The sequence below is a fragment of the Chlamydotis macqueenii genome, chromosome 3 (assembly GCF_036417535.1).
Source record: "Chlamydotis macqueenii isolate bChlMac1 chromosome 3, bChlMac1.mat, whole genome shotgun sequence".
In the NCBI taxonomy this organism is placed as follows: Eukaryota; Metazoa; Chordata; class Aves; order Otidiformes; family Otididae; genus Chlamydotis; species Chlamydotis macqueenii.
In genome coordinates, this window is record NC_141558.1 from 20,609,287 (window position 1) to 20,625,240 (window position 15,954).

The 15,954-nt window shown below is 39.6% G+C and overlaps 1 protein-coding gene across 1 annotated transcript in view; it reads right to left on the reverse strand.

The window, feature by feature from the left end:
- SNTG2 (syntrophin gamma 2) overlaps positions 1–15,954 on the reverse strand; it is a 269,954-nt gene that overhangs the window by 123,841 nt on the left and 130,159 nt on the right. The window contains exons 5-6 of the mRNA XM_086745017.1: positions 538–581; positions 382–423 (exon numbers count right to left, since the gene is read on the reverse strand). Coding sequence (XP_086601143.1) covers positions 382–423; positions 538–581 — 86 coding nt within the window. The remainder of the gene's footprint in view (positions 1–381; positions 424–537; positions 582–15,954) is intronic.

Here is a 15,954-nt window from a genome sequence, read left to right on the forward strand (position 1 = left end):
GAGCAGAACAGAGGTAACTTAACAGGATTTTGCATTTTTGCCTTATTTTGTGCTTTGAAATACTTATTTTATCTAAAGGATGTAAAACTACAACAAAAAAAAGATGGAGACTCAACTTTGGAATAGTACATTTGTGCTACAAGTGCATATATCTTACAGTGCAGAAGAGTCACAGTAAGAGTAGAGAAACTATACTAAATGCTAACAGCCAAAATAAAGCTCTTACTAATCATATATATATATATGTCAAACCTGACTATAGCATTGTGTCTTTATAGTAGAAAAAAAGAGTAAACTCATATGGAGCAAGGCTAGAGACAGAATAGCGTGGACACAGGATATTCTGTACACTACCAAAAAAACCAAAGTGGAATGACTTACCACTTCTTCATGGGTAGCACTTTCTACATTTATACCATTAACCTAAAAACAGATACGATAGGGAGAAAATAATTTGCAATATGTAAGTTAGTTAATGAAATAAACATAAAGGCAAGTATGAAATATATGTCTGTGGAAAAAGGGATGTTTACTGACCTGTATTATTGCATCTCCTATAAATAACATTCCTGTTTGGTCAGCTGTGGGATTACAGAAGGAGTACATTTTAATTGAAAGTAGTACTGAAAAATAATGCTATATTCTCTTTCAGCAATTGGTTTAGCATGCTGTTTGTAACCTCCATTTGAAATCGATTTGGTTGTGAAAATATCAATGGCATAGCAATCAGTACTCATCCTATAAAGGTAATAGGCTCCTAGCAATTTTAAACAAATTAAGAGAGTGACTTCCCATGCACAAAGAACTTATTTAATACAGAATACAAATGTAATTTCTCACTAATGAAGGATTTCATTAAATTATGTGGAAAGCGTGATTCACACTTCTCATTATTCTTCCACAAAAGGGAAATAGGAATTTCTGAAACTACTTAGCAATTCCTTTCCCCCTGAACAAATTTACAGGGACTGCTATAATTAAAGAGGTTGTGCCTAGAATTTAATACAACTCTTTAACATGAAGTTTGAGGCTTTGTTCCTGAGAATAACAAAATACATTATTCCACTCTGTAATTTGCATTTTTCGTGCCTTACAGAGTTAATGAGAATAATGTAATGAAACTGCAAACAATTCTACACAGATAGAAACAATGACATTTTGAGGTGTATTCTCTAAGTTTTAACTTTTTACTTTTTAGTAGAATTTGAAGATGTTTATCTCTTGGAATTTATTACTTAATTGAAAGTAAGACTCATCCTGCAAAGATTGATAGGATTAAGGTTATTAGTCTCATAGATGATCTTACAGGGTCACAGCTTGAGGCTTTGAAGAATGCAGTAAATGTTAACAAAGACAGTATTTTGAGAGATGGAAATAGAGGTAAAAAGAAAGAAAAAACTGCATAGAGTATTCTCACCATTTCTGCAATATAGCTTTTACCACTACAAATGTACTTTTGGTACAAAATAGCTTTTTCAATATTAAATTTATATTTCTAATAGATTTTTAATCACTCTTTTGGCAGATAAAAGATAACAGTTCATTAGTCATACCTTTACCAGTACTTAGGAAAGATTTCACTATTTATTTTAAATACCATGCTACAAGTTGTCTTGTAGCGCTTCTTATCCTGCTTTGCATTTAAAACTATGCACACAATTTGTAATAGCTGGTATAGAAAAGATACATCGATGTACAGAAATGCCAGTGAATTAAAGCAGCTCAAAAACATCATGAAACAACATGAAGTAGCCTGTCTTGGGTACATGCATTGCCAGAGGTGCTGAACACTAGCTTGGACATCTTAATACTAGATATCAGTAATACATATACCAACAGTGAAAACTGTGTGAATCATTTTAAATTCAATCCTTATGTTAGGCCATTGGGTGCTTTAGCAAAGTGGGAGCACATTTGAATTGGAGACAGGAAAAAGAGGGTGTGTTTGAAATTCCAGTTGCAGGAAAGTATAAAAGGCAAAGTGAAAGGGTGCATCCTTTCTCACTCTGTGTGTGATTGACTCAGAACTGAGTGGATACATTTTGAGTATGTCTGTATTAGCAAGTGATGAGGCAGAACAGAGAGAAATAAGGAATCAAAGCAGTTGGTGTTGAGGCTCCTTACACCCACACAGTATGGGTTTCAGGAATTTTACTTCAGAATAGTTAAGACTGGTCTCCCAGTCTGAATGCTGCCAGGTGATGTGAAGCTGCCCAAGGAAAACTATTGCACAAAGCTTTATGTTTTGTGGGCCCCTAAGCAGCCCATCCTAAGGCACACCAGTGCCACACACAGTGATGCACTCCAGTTGCCAGTAATAGCTGCAAGATGCCACATATACAGAAACAGATCTTGCTTAAAAGTAATCATAGAATCATAGAATGGTTAGGGTTGGAAGGGACCTTGAAAGGTCATCTAGTCCAACCCCCCTGCAAGGAGCAGGGACATCCCCAACTAGATCAGGTTGCTCAGAGCCTCATCCAGCCTGGCCTTGAACGTTTCCAGGGATGGGGCCTCCACCACCTTTCTGGGCAACCTGTTCCAGTGTTCTATAACTCGCATCGTAAAAAACTTTTTCCTTATTTCCAATCTAAATCTACCCCCCTCTATTTTAAAACCATTACCCCTCGTCCTGTCGCAACAGGCCCTACTGAACAGCCTCTCCCCATCTTTCTTGTAGGCCCCCTTGAGGTACTGGAAAGCCGCTATCAGGTCTCCCCGGAGCCTCCTCTTCTGCAGGCTGAACAGCCCCAACTCTCTCAGCCTGTCCTCATAAGAGAGGTGCTCCAGCCCTTTTATCATCTTTGTGGCCCTCCTCTGGACCCTCTCCAGCTGGTCCATGTCCTTCTTGTGTTGGGGACTCCAGAACTGGACACAGTACTCCAGGTGGGGTCTCACCAGGGCAGAGTAGAGGGGGAGAATCACCTCCCTCGACCTGCTGGCCACACTCCTCTTGATGCAGCCCAGGATGCGGTTGGCCTTCTGGGCCGCAAGGGTGCATTGCCTGCTCATGTTAAGCTTCTCATCCACCAGCACTCCCAAGTCCTTCTCCTCAGGGCTGCTCTCAATCCATTCCCTGCCCAGCCTGTATTTGTGCCTGGGATTGCCATGACCCAGGTGCAGGACCTTGCACTTGGCCTGGTTGAACTTCATGAGGCTGGCACAGGCCCACCTCTCCAGCCTGTCAAGGTCCCTCTGGATGGCATCCCTCCCTTCCAGTGTGTCGACGGCACCACACAACTTGGTGTCGTCGGTGAACTTGCTGAGGGTGCACTCTATCCCACTGTCCATGTCGCCGACAAAGATGTTGAACAGGGCCGGGCCCAGCACGGACCCCTGAGGGACGCCACTCGTGACCGGTCTCCACATGGACATTGAGCCGTTGACCACCACTCTCTGACTGCGGCCATCCAGCCAACTCCTTATCCACCAAGTGGTCCGTCCATCAAACCCATGTCTCTCTAGTTTAGAGAGAAGGATGTCGTGTGGGACAGTGTCAAAAGCTTTGCACAAGTCCAGGTAGATGATGTCAGTTGCTCGTCCCTTGATCCACTGATGCCGTCACCCCGTCATAGAAGGCCACCAAATTGGTCAGGCACGATCTGCCCTTGGTGAAGCCATGTTGGCTGTCACCAACCACCTCCTTGCTCTCTATGTGCCTTAGCATGGTTTCCAGGAGAATCTGCTCCATGACCTTGCCAGGCACAGAGGTGAGGCTGACCGGCCTGTAGTTACCGGGGTCTTCCTTATTCCCCTTTTTAAAAATTGGGGTTATGTTCCCTCTCTTCAAGTCATCCGGGACCTCACCAGACCAATTGAGACCAATTTGAGACGATTTCTCAAATACGATAGCCAGTGGCTTGGCAACCTCATCCGCCAGTTCCCTCAGGACCCGCGGATGGATCTCATCAGGTCCCATGGACTTGTGCATCTTCAGGTTCCTCAGATGATCCCAAACCTGCTCTTCGAGTACAATGGGCAGTTCTTCATTCTCGCAGTCCCTGCTTGCACCTTCTACAGCTTGGGCGGTGGGACAGGAACTCTTGTCGGTGAAGACTGAGGCAAAAAAGTCATTGAGAACCTCAGCCTTCTCCATGTCCTGGGTAACCAGGACACCAGTTCCCTTCTGGAGGGGGCTTACATTTTCCCTGGACTTTCTTTTGTCCCCTGCGTACCTATAAAAGCTCTTCTTGTTGCTTTTTATATCCCTGGCCAGATTCAGTTTTGCCAGGGCTTTGGCCTTCCTTACCTTATCCCTGGCCACTCGCGCAGCCTCTTTGTAGTCCTCCCAGGCTACCTGTCCCCACTTCCACCCTCTATAGGCTTCCTTTTTTACTTTTAGTTGGTCCAGGAGCTCCTTGCTCATCCACGCCGGCCTCCTGGCCTTTTTGCCCGACTTGTTTTTCATTGGGATGCACCTCTGCTGAGCTTGGAGGAGGTGCTCCTTGAATATAGACCAACTTTCCTGGGCCCCTCTTCCCTCCAGGGCCATCTCCCATGGCACCTGGCCCATCAGGTCCCTGAAGAGGCCGAAGTCCACTTTCCTGAAGTCTAGGGCAGAGAGTCTGCCATGTAGTTTCCTTGCTGCCCCGTGGATCTTGAACTCCACCACGTCATGGTCGCTGCAGCCAAGGCTGTCCTTTAGTTTCACATCCCCCACCAGCCCCTCCCTGTTGGTGAGCACAAGGTCGAGCATGGCACCCCTCCTTGTCGGCTCCTCTATCGCCTGCAGGAGGAAGTTGTCATCCACGCATTCCAGGAACCTCCTGGACTGCCTGTGCCCTGCCGTGTTGTCTCTCCAACAGATGTCAGGGTGGTTGAAGTCCCCCATGAGAACCAGGGCCTGTGACTGTGAGGCTGCAGCGGTCCCTGCAACTTGAATGAATGCAGAGCCTGGACATCAATCGACTCGCACTCCAACTCACTGCAATAACACAGATGTGTTTATATTTCAACAAGTGCCAGTCAGTTGACCTGCAGGCCACAGATGTGATGAAGATGGCACATGCTGGCAGAAAGCAGCTTTGTTTTCCCACGGTGTTGTCTTGTTGGCTCTTCCAGGAGGCCAAAGTAGCCATAGTCATTGGCAAGATCAGCTGAAACAGTGATATTCAAAAAGAAGCACAATAAAAGAAAGAAGGGCAGGGATGTGAAAGATGAGTTTGGAAATAATTTCTGTAAGAGGTGAAAACACAGAAATGTAAGCCTAGAAAGAAAGGAAAGCATACTGAGCCAGAAAATGTTTGGATGAAAGATGAGATCTTTATGGAAAAGCATGCAACGAAAATCTGCAGGCAGGCAGGTATCACCATGCTTCTGGATGTTCAGCTATCCATGACCCACTGCATAATGACACAACAGCAGAGCTGTGTAATCTTATCTGAATCTTCTGAGAAAATTGCTTAGTGCTAATAAGAGTTATATTGAATATGTAGATTATATCCATGCAAAATAGGAAAGGTAAAATTCCAGACAGAGATAAAATTCTTGAAATAGGGCTAGTTAACAGCTCAAGCCTTGAAGAGGAAAAGCACTGATATGAGAAGGTATAAGATCTGAAGGAAGAAAACCAGGTAACTGGAGGATGGTAACTCAGCAGTACCAAAGAGAACTCCCTTCCAGGGACCAATGAGGGCTGAACCTTTCCCACCTGACTGTAGACTGACAGGCCAGCAAAGACTCATTGCTCATCCCATGAGGGCAATGAGTACTATAATATCCCCGGCTACCTACTGTGTTAGACAATAAATTTTATAGTTTAAGAGCACAAAGTAATTATATCCTGCTTGCAGAGTCTCTTCACATAATCAAAGCTGTCCAGATCAGTAAATGAGGGAAGGAGCATTATGTCGTTCATGCCAAATGCTCTGTGAACTGAAACAAAGCATGGAAAATGAGGATCACCAGGGCATTTGCTCCAGAAGTGCACAGCACTACAAACTAACCCAACAATGTAGACACCATTATGGCTGTTGCCATCGTGGTCACTGATGGCACTCTGGCAAACTACACTTCCAAGTCTGTGATGAAACACTTCATTTTTGGCCAATTGTCTATAAATTAAAATCAATGATGACTTCTAATAAAAATATTTCCCACAAATTAAATTTTAGAGGACATGTCACTAGGATGCAGAAGTTACAATACGTTTACAAGTATATTAGAAATAAAGTGATTGGAAAAACTCCTTGGAAAGAGACAAAAAGGCAGTCTTGTTTCTCTAAGGCATATTTTAAATCTCAAGATAAGAAATCTACTAATGTTTTCATTAAGTCATATGTTCTCTACATGACAAAAATGTTAACTTTAAGTAAAATGTTCCAGGCTATGCGGGACTTTTCTGCCACTTGTAACATTCTCATATACAAAGGGATCTATAAAGGCTGCTCTGCAATTATCAGTCACTATGTGTAAAATGAATCAATACTAGAACTAGAACACTTGACAAAGAGCTTTGGGATACCTAGGAGTATACAACCTTATTCAGAGAAATAGTAAATATAACTTTTGTAGAATCCAGTATGGCTCTTGAAGTTTTACCTGACATAATATTTCAGTAGCAGTGAATTGAACATGGCCAAAAAAAAAAGACTTTGAGAAGAAAATAAGTACAAAGTAGTGATAAGCAGAAATGTATGAGGCTGTAAAAGAAAATTAAGTGTGTGCTACAACAGTTAGTACTACATCACCTTTACATCTTAATTATCTTTAAAAAGGCTTAATATTGATTAAATGTTGCATGTTGATTAAATTCACAAGTGATACTGAAGTAGGAAGAAAGCACCAGGGAAACTCAAAGGGAGTTATGCTGAAGAAACCATAATAAAAATATCCATTAAAAAAAAAAATCTTATTTTTTTACAATATTAGACTTGAAAAACTTTCCCAAGAGCAAATGACCCATCATTCTAGTCACTAAAAAAAAAATTCAGACAGCCCCATGAACTATAAAACATTATTTTGCACTCAATAGGAAGGGAAAAGAACAAGTAATTATTTCTAGCTTTGCCTTGTTTCCTTTTCCTGTCCATTAGGGCTGAAAAAGGGCTATTTTAAATTTTCCAAAATTTGCAAGACTCTGCCATGGTAAACTTACTGAACAGACTCTTGGGAAATTCTGACTTACTACATGTTAATTCATGCATAACTCTATACAGATGTGAGTCTGTAAATAATCTGATGTCTTTATATTTTTTAAGATTGATCACAACACATATTTTCACTCAATTTTTGTTGAATTCCTGAATCACACACGAAACGTACTGGGTACTATGTCCTCTGATGTTACTAGTGATGCACAAAATCATGCTGCTTAAAGCACACAATGAGCTGCACTGACTTCATGGACCTCTCGATTCATAAGTTTAACTTTAAATATATGCATAAGTATTTCACTGCATAAAAAAATGAATAATTATGAAACTAGATTAAATAAAAGTGGAGAAACTGGTGTATAGGACGCAATTTTTTCCTTATATCAGAATAGATATAAGGAAAAAAAATTAACAATGAGGGTGGTGAAACACAGGAGCAAGTTGCCTAGAGAGGTGGTGGATGCCCCATCCCTGGAAACATTCAAGGCCAGGTTGGACGGGGCTCTGAGCAACCTGATCTAGTCGGGGATGTCCCTGCTCATTGCAGGGCAATTGAACTAGACAACCTTTAAAGGTCTCTTCCCACCCAATCTGTTCTATGATTCTATTCTATGACTCTATGAACAAATTTCTAATGTTTTTCACTGCAAACTATTAATGGGATAGACTGAGATTTATTACAAACAAATATTGTTTTATGTTTCACGTATGACAAAAAATAAAATGGAGAAGATGCATAAGGGCAATTAGCAGTCCCAAAAGCATACCAATGAGCATTAAGGAACCTTAACCATAAAACCCAAATCCTTTTATTCCCTGCCATGACTTTTAGAAGGCAGATGACAGTATAACGGTTTTCTGAGGTCTACTTCAAAAAATCATTTTGGTACTATTGCCCAATAAACCAGAGAGCCTATATACAGCCAAAATTTGCCATTTTTTTACTGACCTGGTGGTGACAATGGCCGCATGTATACCAAAACTGAGAAGACTAGAATTTTGAAAAGTTCTTGATGTGACACTATTTTTAATCGAATATACTTTGAAAGACAGTATGGAAAAAGTTTTAAAGTTCAGTTTTATTTCTACTCATCTAACTCTTAGCAGTAACTAAAGCAAAAATTATTAAAATGCTTTAGGATGGTTTTCTGATGTCAAGCAGGTTGTAACACGAGTTGCATCATCAGTTTATCATGTGATCTGTAAGAAGACTAGCATACACCGTGATTAAATTGACTTTGGACCTGCTTAGAGGAGAAAAATTCAGACGGTCTGAGTTTCCTGCATTTGTCCATGTATTTGTATGGCGCAATGGAAGATTTGTAAGCCAAACAAATCGGCAATGTGATTCTTATAGGTGTTTCCAAACAAGTAATCTTACAGTATGAACTCAGGTGAAGAAAACTTAGGCACAATAGGTTAGTTCTTTAATTCAGGAAAAAGGTCTAAAGTAGCTCAGATTAGCTCATAGACATTGCAGCAGAGAGAGCCCACAGGAATGGTTATCATGATAAATTCTTACTAGAAAAAAATATTTTCAGTTTTACATGTATTCAGTAAATCAGTTCTTCATCATTTGATTTTGCCTTTTTAGGAAAACATCAATTCTCAAAGTAAGGAAACAAAATTGAACATCAATAGCATAAGCACTTTGAAGTTTTGCCTTTTTAAGAAAAGTAATGACAACTAAGATGTGACTATAAGAAAACTAAAGCAGATTTTTTTAAAAAGTGTATCTTCAGAAAATATGAAAGGGCTACATTACTACTGTCACTTACTACTTTGAATACTTGCCTAACCAAAACTAATAAGTCCCTCGAATTTGAAAATAAATGTAAAAATATCCATGCATCTTACATGAACAGAATCCAGAAATAACTAGCAATAATTAAGAAGGAAAAGCAATAGTTATAAGTATGAATAAGTTATAGTTTGTTTTTTAAAAAAAAGTTCTACTAGTCAAACATAGCTAACATTCCATTGAAGAGTCAGTGAAAAGCTATTTAAAGTCACAAAAAATGTGCTATTTCTAGGAATAAAGTTAGCAATGTTAAAAGCTCTAGGTACTCCATGTGTACAATCAATCTAAACCTGATATTATTTTCAGAATTATTACAATATTTCTCAAGTAAAAATAGTATTGTGCATTTAAAAATTAATTAAACACTAGATGAATAAGTGTTGTAGTTAGCTGCTCTTGGGACCAAGCTTTTCACCCACTCTCCCCACACTCTGAGGGAATGAGGGAGAGCTAATATAAGAAAAACCTCGAGGTTTGAGATAAGGACAAGGAGAGATCATTAAAGTTACTGTTATGGGCAAAACAGACTCAAATTGGGGAAAACTAATTCAATTTACTATTAATAAAACAAAAGAAGGATAATGAGAAAGAACATAAACAACTTCCCTCCACCCCTCCCCTTTTCCCAGGCTTAACTTCATTTCAAATTATCTCTACCTCCTTCCCCCGCCCTGAGCGGCACAGGGGGGAACAGGGAATGGAGGTTGCACTCAGTTCACCACAGGTTGTTTTCTGCTGCTCCTTCCTCTTCAGGGGAAGAACTTCTCACATTCCTCCTATCATGGCCTACAGTCCTTCATCAGCTGCTCCAGTGTGGGGTCCCTCAGGAACTGGCTGCCCTCCACAGGCCACAGGCTCCTTCAGGCATTCGCCTGCTCTGGTGTGGGGTCCTCTATGGGCTGCAGGTGGATCTCTGCTCCTCCATGGGCCTCCATGGGCTGCAGGGGCACAGCCAGCCTCACCATGGGCTGCACCACGGGCTGCAGGGGAATCTCGACCAGAAGCAGCATTACTCCTCCGCCTCCTTCTTCATGGACTTTCGCGTCTGCAGCCATTCCTCTCACAAGAAATTCTTCACAATTGGCTCAGGCAGATGACTCTTGGTTCTTTTCACATCTCATCTCCTCTCTTCACTTCTTGCAGCCGGGCTGGGCCAAGTCGGGCCCAGATGGCCACCTGGTGGGAGGCCAAGGGGTGAGGGCTGCAAGGCCTATGAGACTTGCACCTTCCCCTTTCTGCCCCCACTTCTGCTTCTTCTTTTTTTTTTTTTTCAAAATTTTCTCCTTCTTAATTACATTATCACAGAGGCATTATCCCTGTCACCCACGAGCTTGGCCCTGGCCAGCAGCAGGACTGCCCTAGACCCAGCCGAGTCCATCAGATAAAGGGGAAACTTCTAACAGCTTCTCACAGAAGCTGCCACTGTAGCCTCCCCCTACTACACAAAACCAGGACAGTAAGTTCACAAAGGAATGTAATACAATGTAAAGGGAGATGAATCTGACCGCACAAGTGCAATATTCTAAGGAATAAAGTTAGCTCTAATAGACATGATTAATATCACATGTAAAAGGCTTTCTGAGATGAATAACATAATATAAAGTTACAAACAGGTAACATTATACAAAGAAATAAATTATAATCTGGCATCTTCAATATTTTCTTCCAAAATATGTAACTAAGCTCCCATTAAACTCTGATATAATATGTCAAAAAATTTTAAATGCTGTAGAGGTGATAACTGGAAAATAAACTTGGAGACTAAGAGGAGATACCAAAAGTAGCAGAAATACATCTTACTTAAATGAGTTACAAGAAAAGAAGAGATGTACTTCCTAAAATAGCCTAAAAATTTTTTCATTCAGAAACCAGTAAGGGAAAGATAAGAACAGTGAAAAGTCCAAAAATAAAACCTTACATGAAATTGCCAAAGGATGTTATTAAATTTCTTGTACTATTCCATGTCATATTATCTCCAAGTAGAAGGGTCATTACATTTGCTCTTTCCATCAAATATTCTGGACTGCTTCAGTCTCAAAATAATCTGCATGAGTTTTACTCTGATTTTAATTAGTATCTTTCAGTGCAATGGGAATCTTTGTTACAGTTTAAAGACATTTTCTGTCTAGCTGCTTGCTTTTCCAGTTTCTGTACCAAAGCACTGTGGTAAAAGAAAGCTCCAAATCCAAAGTCTAAAACATCATCCATCCTCAGAGGAGCCTTCAGGCAGTTCTCTACTTAACAAATTATCTGAAAGAAAACACACTATGTAGTTCTCTAATTTCTCTGCAAGGAATAATTATCATTAACCTTTTTCTTCAACCTGGACTGCAGTGGTAACAAATTCAAATACTGCATTTAAGTCTTATTTCTTTACCTTTCTGCAATTCATAAGGGAACTATACTGTCAATCAAAGGTAGGTGAATAGGAGAAAGAACAGAAATTGTGCATGTCAGTGCCATCCTAAGGCCACAGTTTATTCACTCAATTGCTACCTGGAACAGATTACAACTAAAACAAGATAGTTGTCCTTTCACTTGCTGCTTGGGAAAAGAGACTGATACCCATCTCACTAAAACCTCCTTTCAGGTAGTTGTAAAGAGTGATAAGGTCTCCCCTCAGTGTCCTTTTCTCCAGACTACCTTAAGTATTTTGTTAACTATTGCGCTGAATAAAAATACTTTCCTGAATCAGGGATCAAAGTACCTTCATTTTACTTGTTGACTGATCTTTAACAGTTCATGAAGATGTCCTCTCTGTTAAAAGGCACTGTCTTCTGCAACCAAAAAAAAAAAAAAAAAAAAAAAGAAGTCCAAAATGTTAAGAATGTTCTTCTAGGCCTTCTGAAAATAAATTTAGAGCTGGAGGCATAGGTCCAAGAGACAGAGCAGTGTGTAGATGCTATCTTCCAGTATCATTAGCTTCCCAGTAATAAAGAAAAATATCACTAGGAAAGATAATTAAAATTAATGACAGAAAATACGAACAATATTTTTTAAAAAAGAAGAAATTTGTAAGTGATATTAAGAAACAGTGTACAAATATTAAATATCATCCAACTTCAAACATCTTATGTTCAAACGAGGCCTTTCTTATGTTCAAGGATGGCCTTGTGTTCAGTCTTCATCTTCATTATCATAAAGCATAACACAAGTTTTTGATCCATTCTAACCTCCCTATAAATGCAAATACCTCTATTTGGGCTTAACTCATCCTTAACCTTGACCTTGCTGGCTCAGTGGAATGAATCGCAAGGCTGGTGAAGCCAAGGTGAGTACAGCTGTAGGATGAAGAACATCAGCTACTTATATAATCATGCTGTGGAGCTTAATCGTAATCTCACATCATGCCACCATGCCTAGTTCAGACTAGGCCTGGTTACCTACCATAGTTGTACCACCCTTGTGGATGACTGGAGTCAATATAGAAAAAAATACCTATGGGGGAAGTATCACATATGCTTCCATACTAAACCACCTTTGCTTGGCATATAAGTGTAAGTGAAACTGTTGAAAGCCCTCGTCAAACTGACACCATGTCCTCCAAACAGATGGTCCTGAATGCAGGCAGTCAGGATGTGATATCTGGACACAGTCTGTGTTTGCAGAGCACACGGTTTTAATCCAAGAATGTTTCAGTGGCTGAATGTCCCGAGTTTGTTCCAGTCCTGCCGGGGTATACAGAATCCCCAGCCAAAAAGGACTAAACATATAAAAGAGAAGATTTTTCAATACAACAGAATGTGAGTTATAAGTCACCTTTCATCACAGAAGGCGGGAAAATGCCTTCAAATTAAGGTTTTAAAAAAAATTGGTTCTTAAGAGAGGATCTTTTTTGAAACTGGCAAAATGCAAACTATCCCTATTCCACTGGGTTTTATTTAATTTTATTTAACTATTTTCATCACGCCTCAGTGAGCTGAACCCACTGTTCTGTTTTATCATTGCTGCTTGCCTGACTCCACGTGTTATGTGAGATATCAGCAGAGCTCACAGTAGTAGCCAGATTATTGCAGCAGGTCTCATGACAATGGAAAGTTGCAACAAGGTGACAAAATGTGATTGCTAACTTGATAACTCTGCAACACAAACCAGAAATTTGATTGCTTGATGTTTATACAATTAAAATTTCCAATACTATATACTTATACTATCACTTTTACGTATGATGAGGTTAGATTTTAAAGTCCATTCATGTTTACAGCCTGCACACTTTAGATTCCACAAGTTCAAAACAACCCTCTAGTAATTAAATGGAAATAACAGATAACAGAGAGAAAGATGTAAACACATGAAAGCCCATACATTTTACCCATATAATGTGTATAAGGTTCCTTTAAAGTATATTTAATGGATCTGACAAAATTTCTTAAGGATTCACTGTATAAGTAAGCCTGACTGATTCTTTTCAAAGTCCGGGATATTCAATTGCACATCTCTGAGAACAGGACCCTACATCTATTTGACTGTAAACCTACTGCAGTCTTTATCATAAATACATTGTTAATACTATTATCTATACAAATACTACACACCTAGAAGCTAATCACAATCACCAACTATTGTACAATGACTGCACAACTATTGTACAATGATACAGCACAAGCCAGTTTCAAAAGGAAAATACAGGAAAAGCAATACTGTATTAAATTACATTAAATTACCTGAGAAGCTTCAACATCAATAATATCTTTTCATAATCTGGGAGATTATTAGTAACGTTGCTAATATGCTGAGTCAACTGGATGATCTGACATACGCATAAGAGAAAAAAATCCTTGCTTTGGAAATGAAACAATTACCTATGGGATTAAAATTACTCTGTAGCTAATTATATCACTTTACTATTCAATTATAAATGTATTTGCATTTACTTGTTCTCATTCTGTCTGGTGCAGGACTTTTGTCCCTCTGAAATAAACTTTAGCAAAAGCTTTGGTAGTATGAAAAAAAATGTAACCTTTGTTAGAATGGAAGACAGAATCCACAGAAAAATGTAAAAAGCCTGCACTCGGTGATGAGTCATTGGCATTAGCAAAACTTGCTCTTAATACAGTTGATGAGGCCATGTGCTCAGGAAAATCTCAGGACTTTCTTTACTGTGATTTGTAATACATTGGATATTAGTCTGCAACACTGAACGACCACTTGACCTTGTCTTTCAGAAACGTAAAGCTATGCTCCTGAATTGAGTTTCTGTCTATGTTTTGGTGAACTTGTTCAAGAAACTCTTACTGAATATAGTGATTTAGGAAAACTGAATTTGAAAGTTATAAACACAATGATCACAGGTGAGAGGTCTCTAAGCCAGACAAAAATGTTTTTGTGGTTTAACCCTGGCAGGTAACTAAGCACCATGCAGCCAGCTGCTCACCGTCCTCTCACCCCGCCCCGGTGGGATGTGGAAGAGAACTGGAAAGGTAAAAGAAAGAAAACTCATAGGCTGAGATAAAAACAGTTTAATGACTGAAATAAAATAATAACAATAATAATAATAAAACCCAATAAATTAAAAGTAAAAAATAACAAAAAACAGAAAGATAAACAAAACCCAAGAAAAACAAGTGATGCGACTGTTCACCACCTTCCGACAGACACCCAACCAGTCCCTGAGCAGTGATCGCTTACCCCGACCAGCACCCCCCAGTTTATTTGCTGAGCATGATGTCATATGGTATGGAATATCCCTTCAGTCAGCTTGGGTCAGCTGTCCCGGCTGTGCCCCCTCTCAGCTTCTTGTGCACTCCCAGCCTCTTTGCTGTCAGGACTTCAGAAGCTGAAAAGTCCTTAACTTAGTGTAAGCACTGCTCAACATCAGTGTGTTATCGACACTATTCTCATCCTAAATCTGAAACACAGCACCACCAGCTACTAGGAAGAAAATTAACTCTATGCCACCTAAAACCAGGACAATGGTAAAAATAGTATTTTATTACCGTGGTCACTACAGAAGTTCTTGTGTCGTATAATGAAATGAAATACAATTGAAATATTCACTGTATCTCAACAATTGAAGTGCAAATGCCTTTAGCTGCTGCTTAACATCAATACCAACAAAATAACTTCTAATATATTTGAAAAATTTTGAGAATACAAAGATAGCTGACTAATTACATTATTTAGGATAGCACAAAGGTTGTACAAAAGAAGCAACTGTTTTATTCTATTATAGTTCTAGCTTTGGAACTATAAAATAGTACCGCATCTGCGAACCAGTAAAGCACGAGGCTGAACACAGAGCCAAGCAAACGTGCTTAATCTCCCCTGCAGCAAAGCAGGAAGAGAAGCTGACCAGTTCAAAAGATCATGTCAATGCCTCTGAGGCCTTTAAAAAGCAGAACGCGCACTGAGGGTCACAGTGCACTGCTCTCTTTTCTTGCGGGAAATGTTACATGAAATGGGTAGATTTACTCTAGAGAAGAGAGGAAACACATAGAAGCTTATCACAGAAACACGAAAAATCTTCAAATATGTAAAAGAATGTCTCAGCAAAGAAAAGAACAAAGTGGTTCCCATGTTCATGCCCACGAGAGGAAAAAATACGACTTTGTTTATGACCAGCTAAGACCCTTAGTCCACCCATGTGCAACGGTTCTTCTCCTTACTGAATGCCCCGCCTTGTTTTCCAGAGCAGTTCTCAAATTTGCCAAGATCAGTCCAGTCTGACATAGTCCCTCAAAGGTTCCTTTTGCCAGATAAATGTCAATGTAATACTTACTGGGGTTAGACTACACTGATTTAGAGCTTGTGTTATCATCACCACAATAAACATTACAAATCACTCTCTGCAAGTAGGCACAGTTTGTCATACCAGAGAGCAGTGAATTACTGTGTGGGGAAAAAATATGTCTGGTTCATATTTTTTTAACTTCTAGATCATTGAAGTTAAGTACATCAATAGATTTCCTATGTCATAGTTTTGTTTTCACAAGTAACTTTAAATATTTTTTTTACAACACAACTGTCTTACTGCATTAAAAATATGTTTTCTGAAACTCTTACCAGTAAAATTTCAAGTACAGGTCCCAGAGACTTGAAAAGATTATAGATCTTAAATTC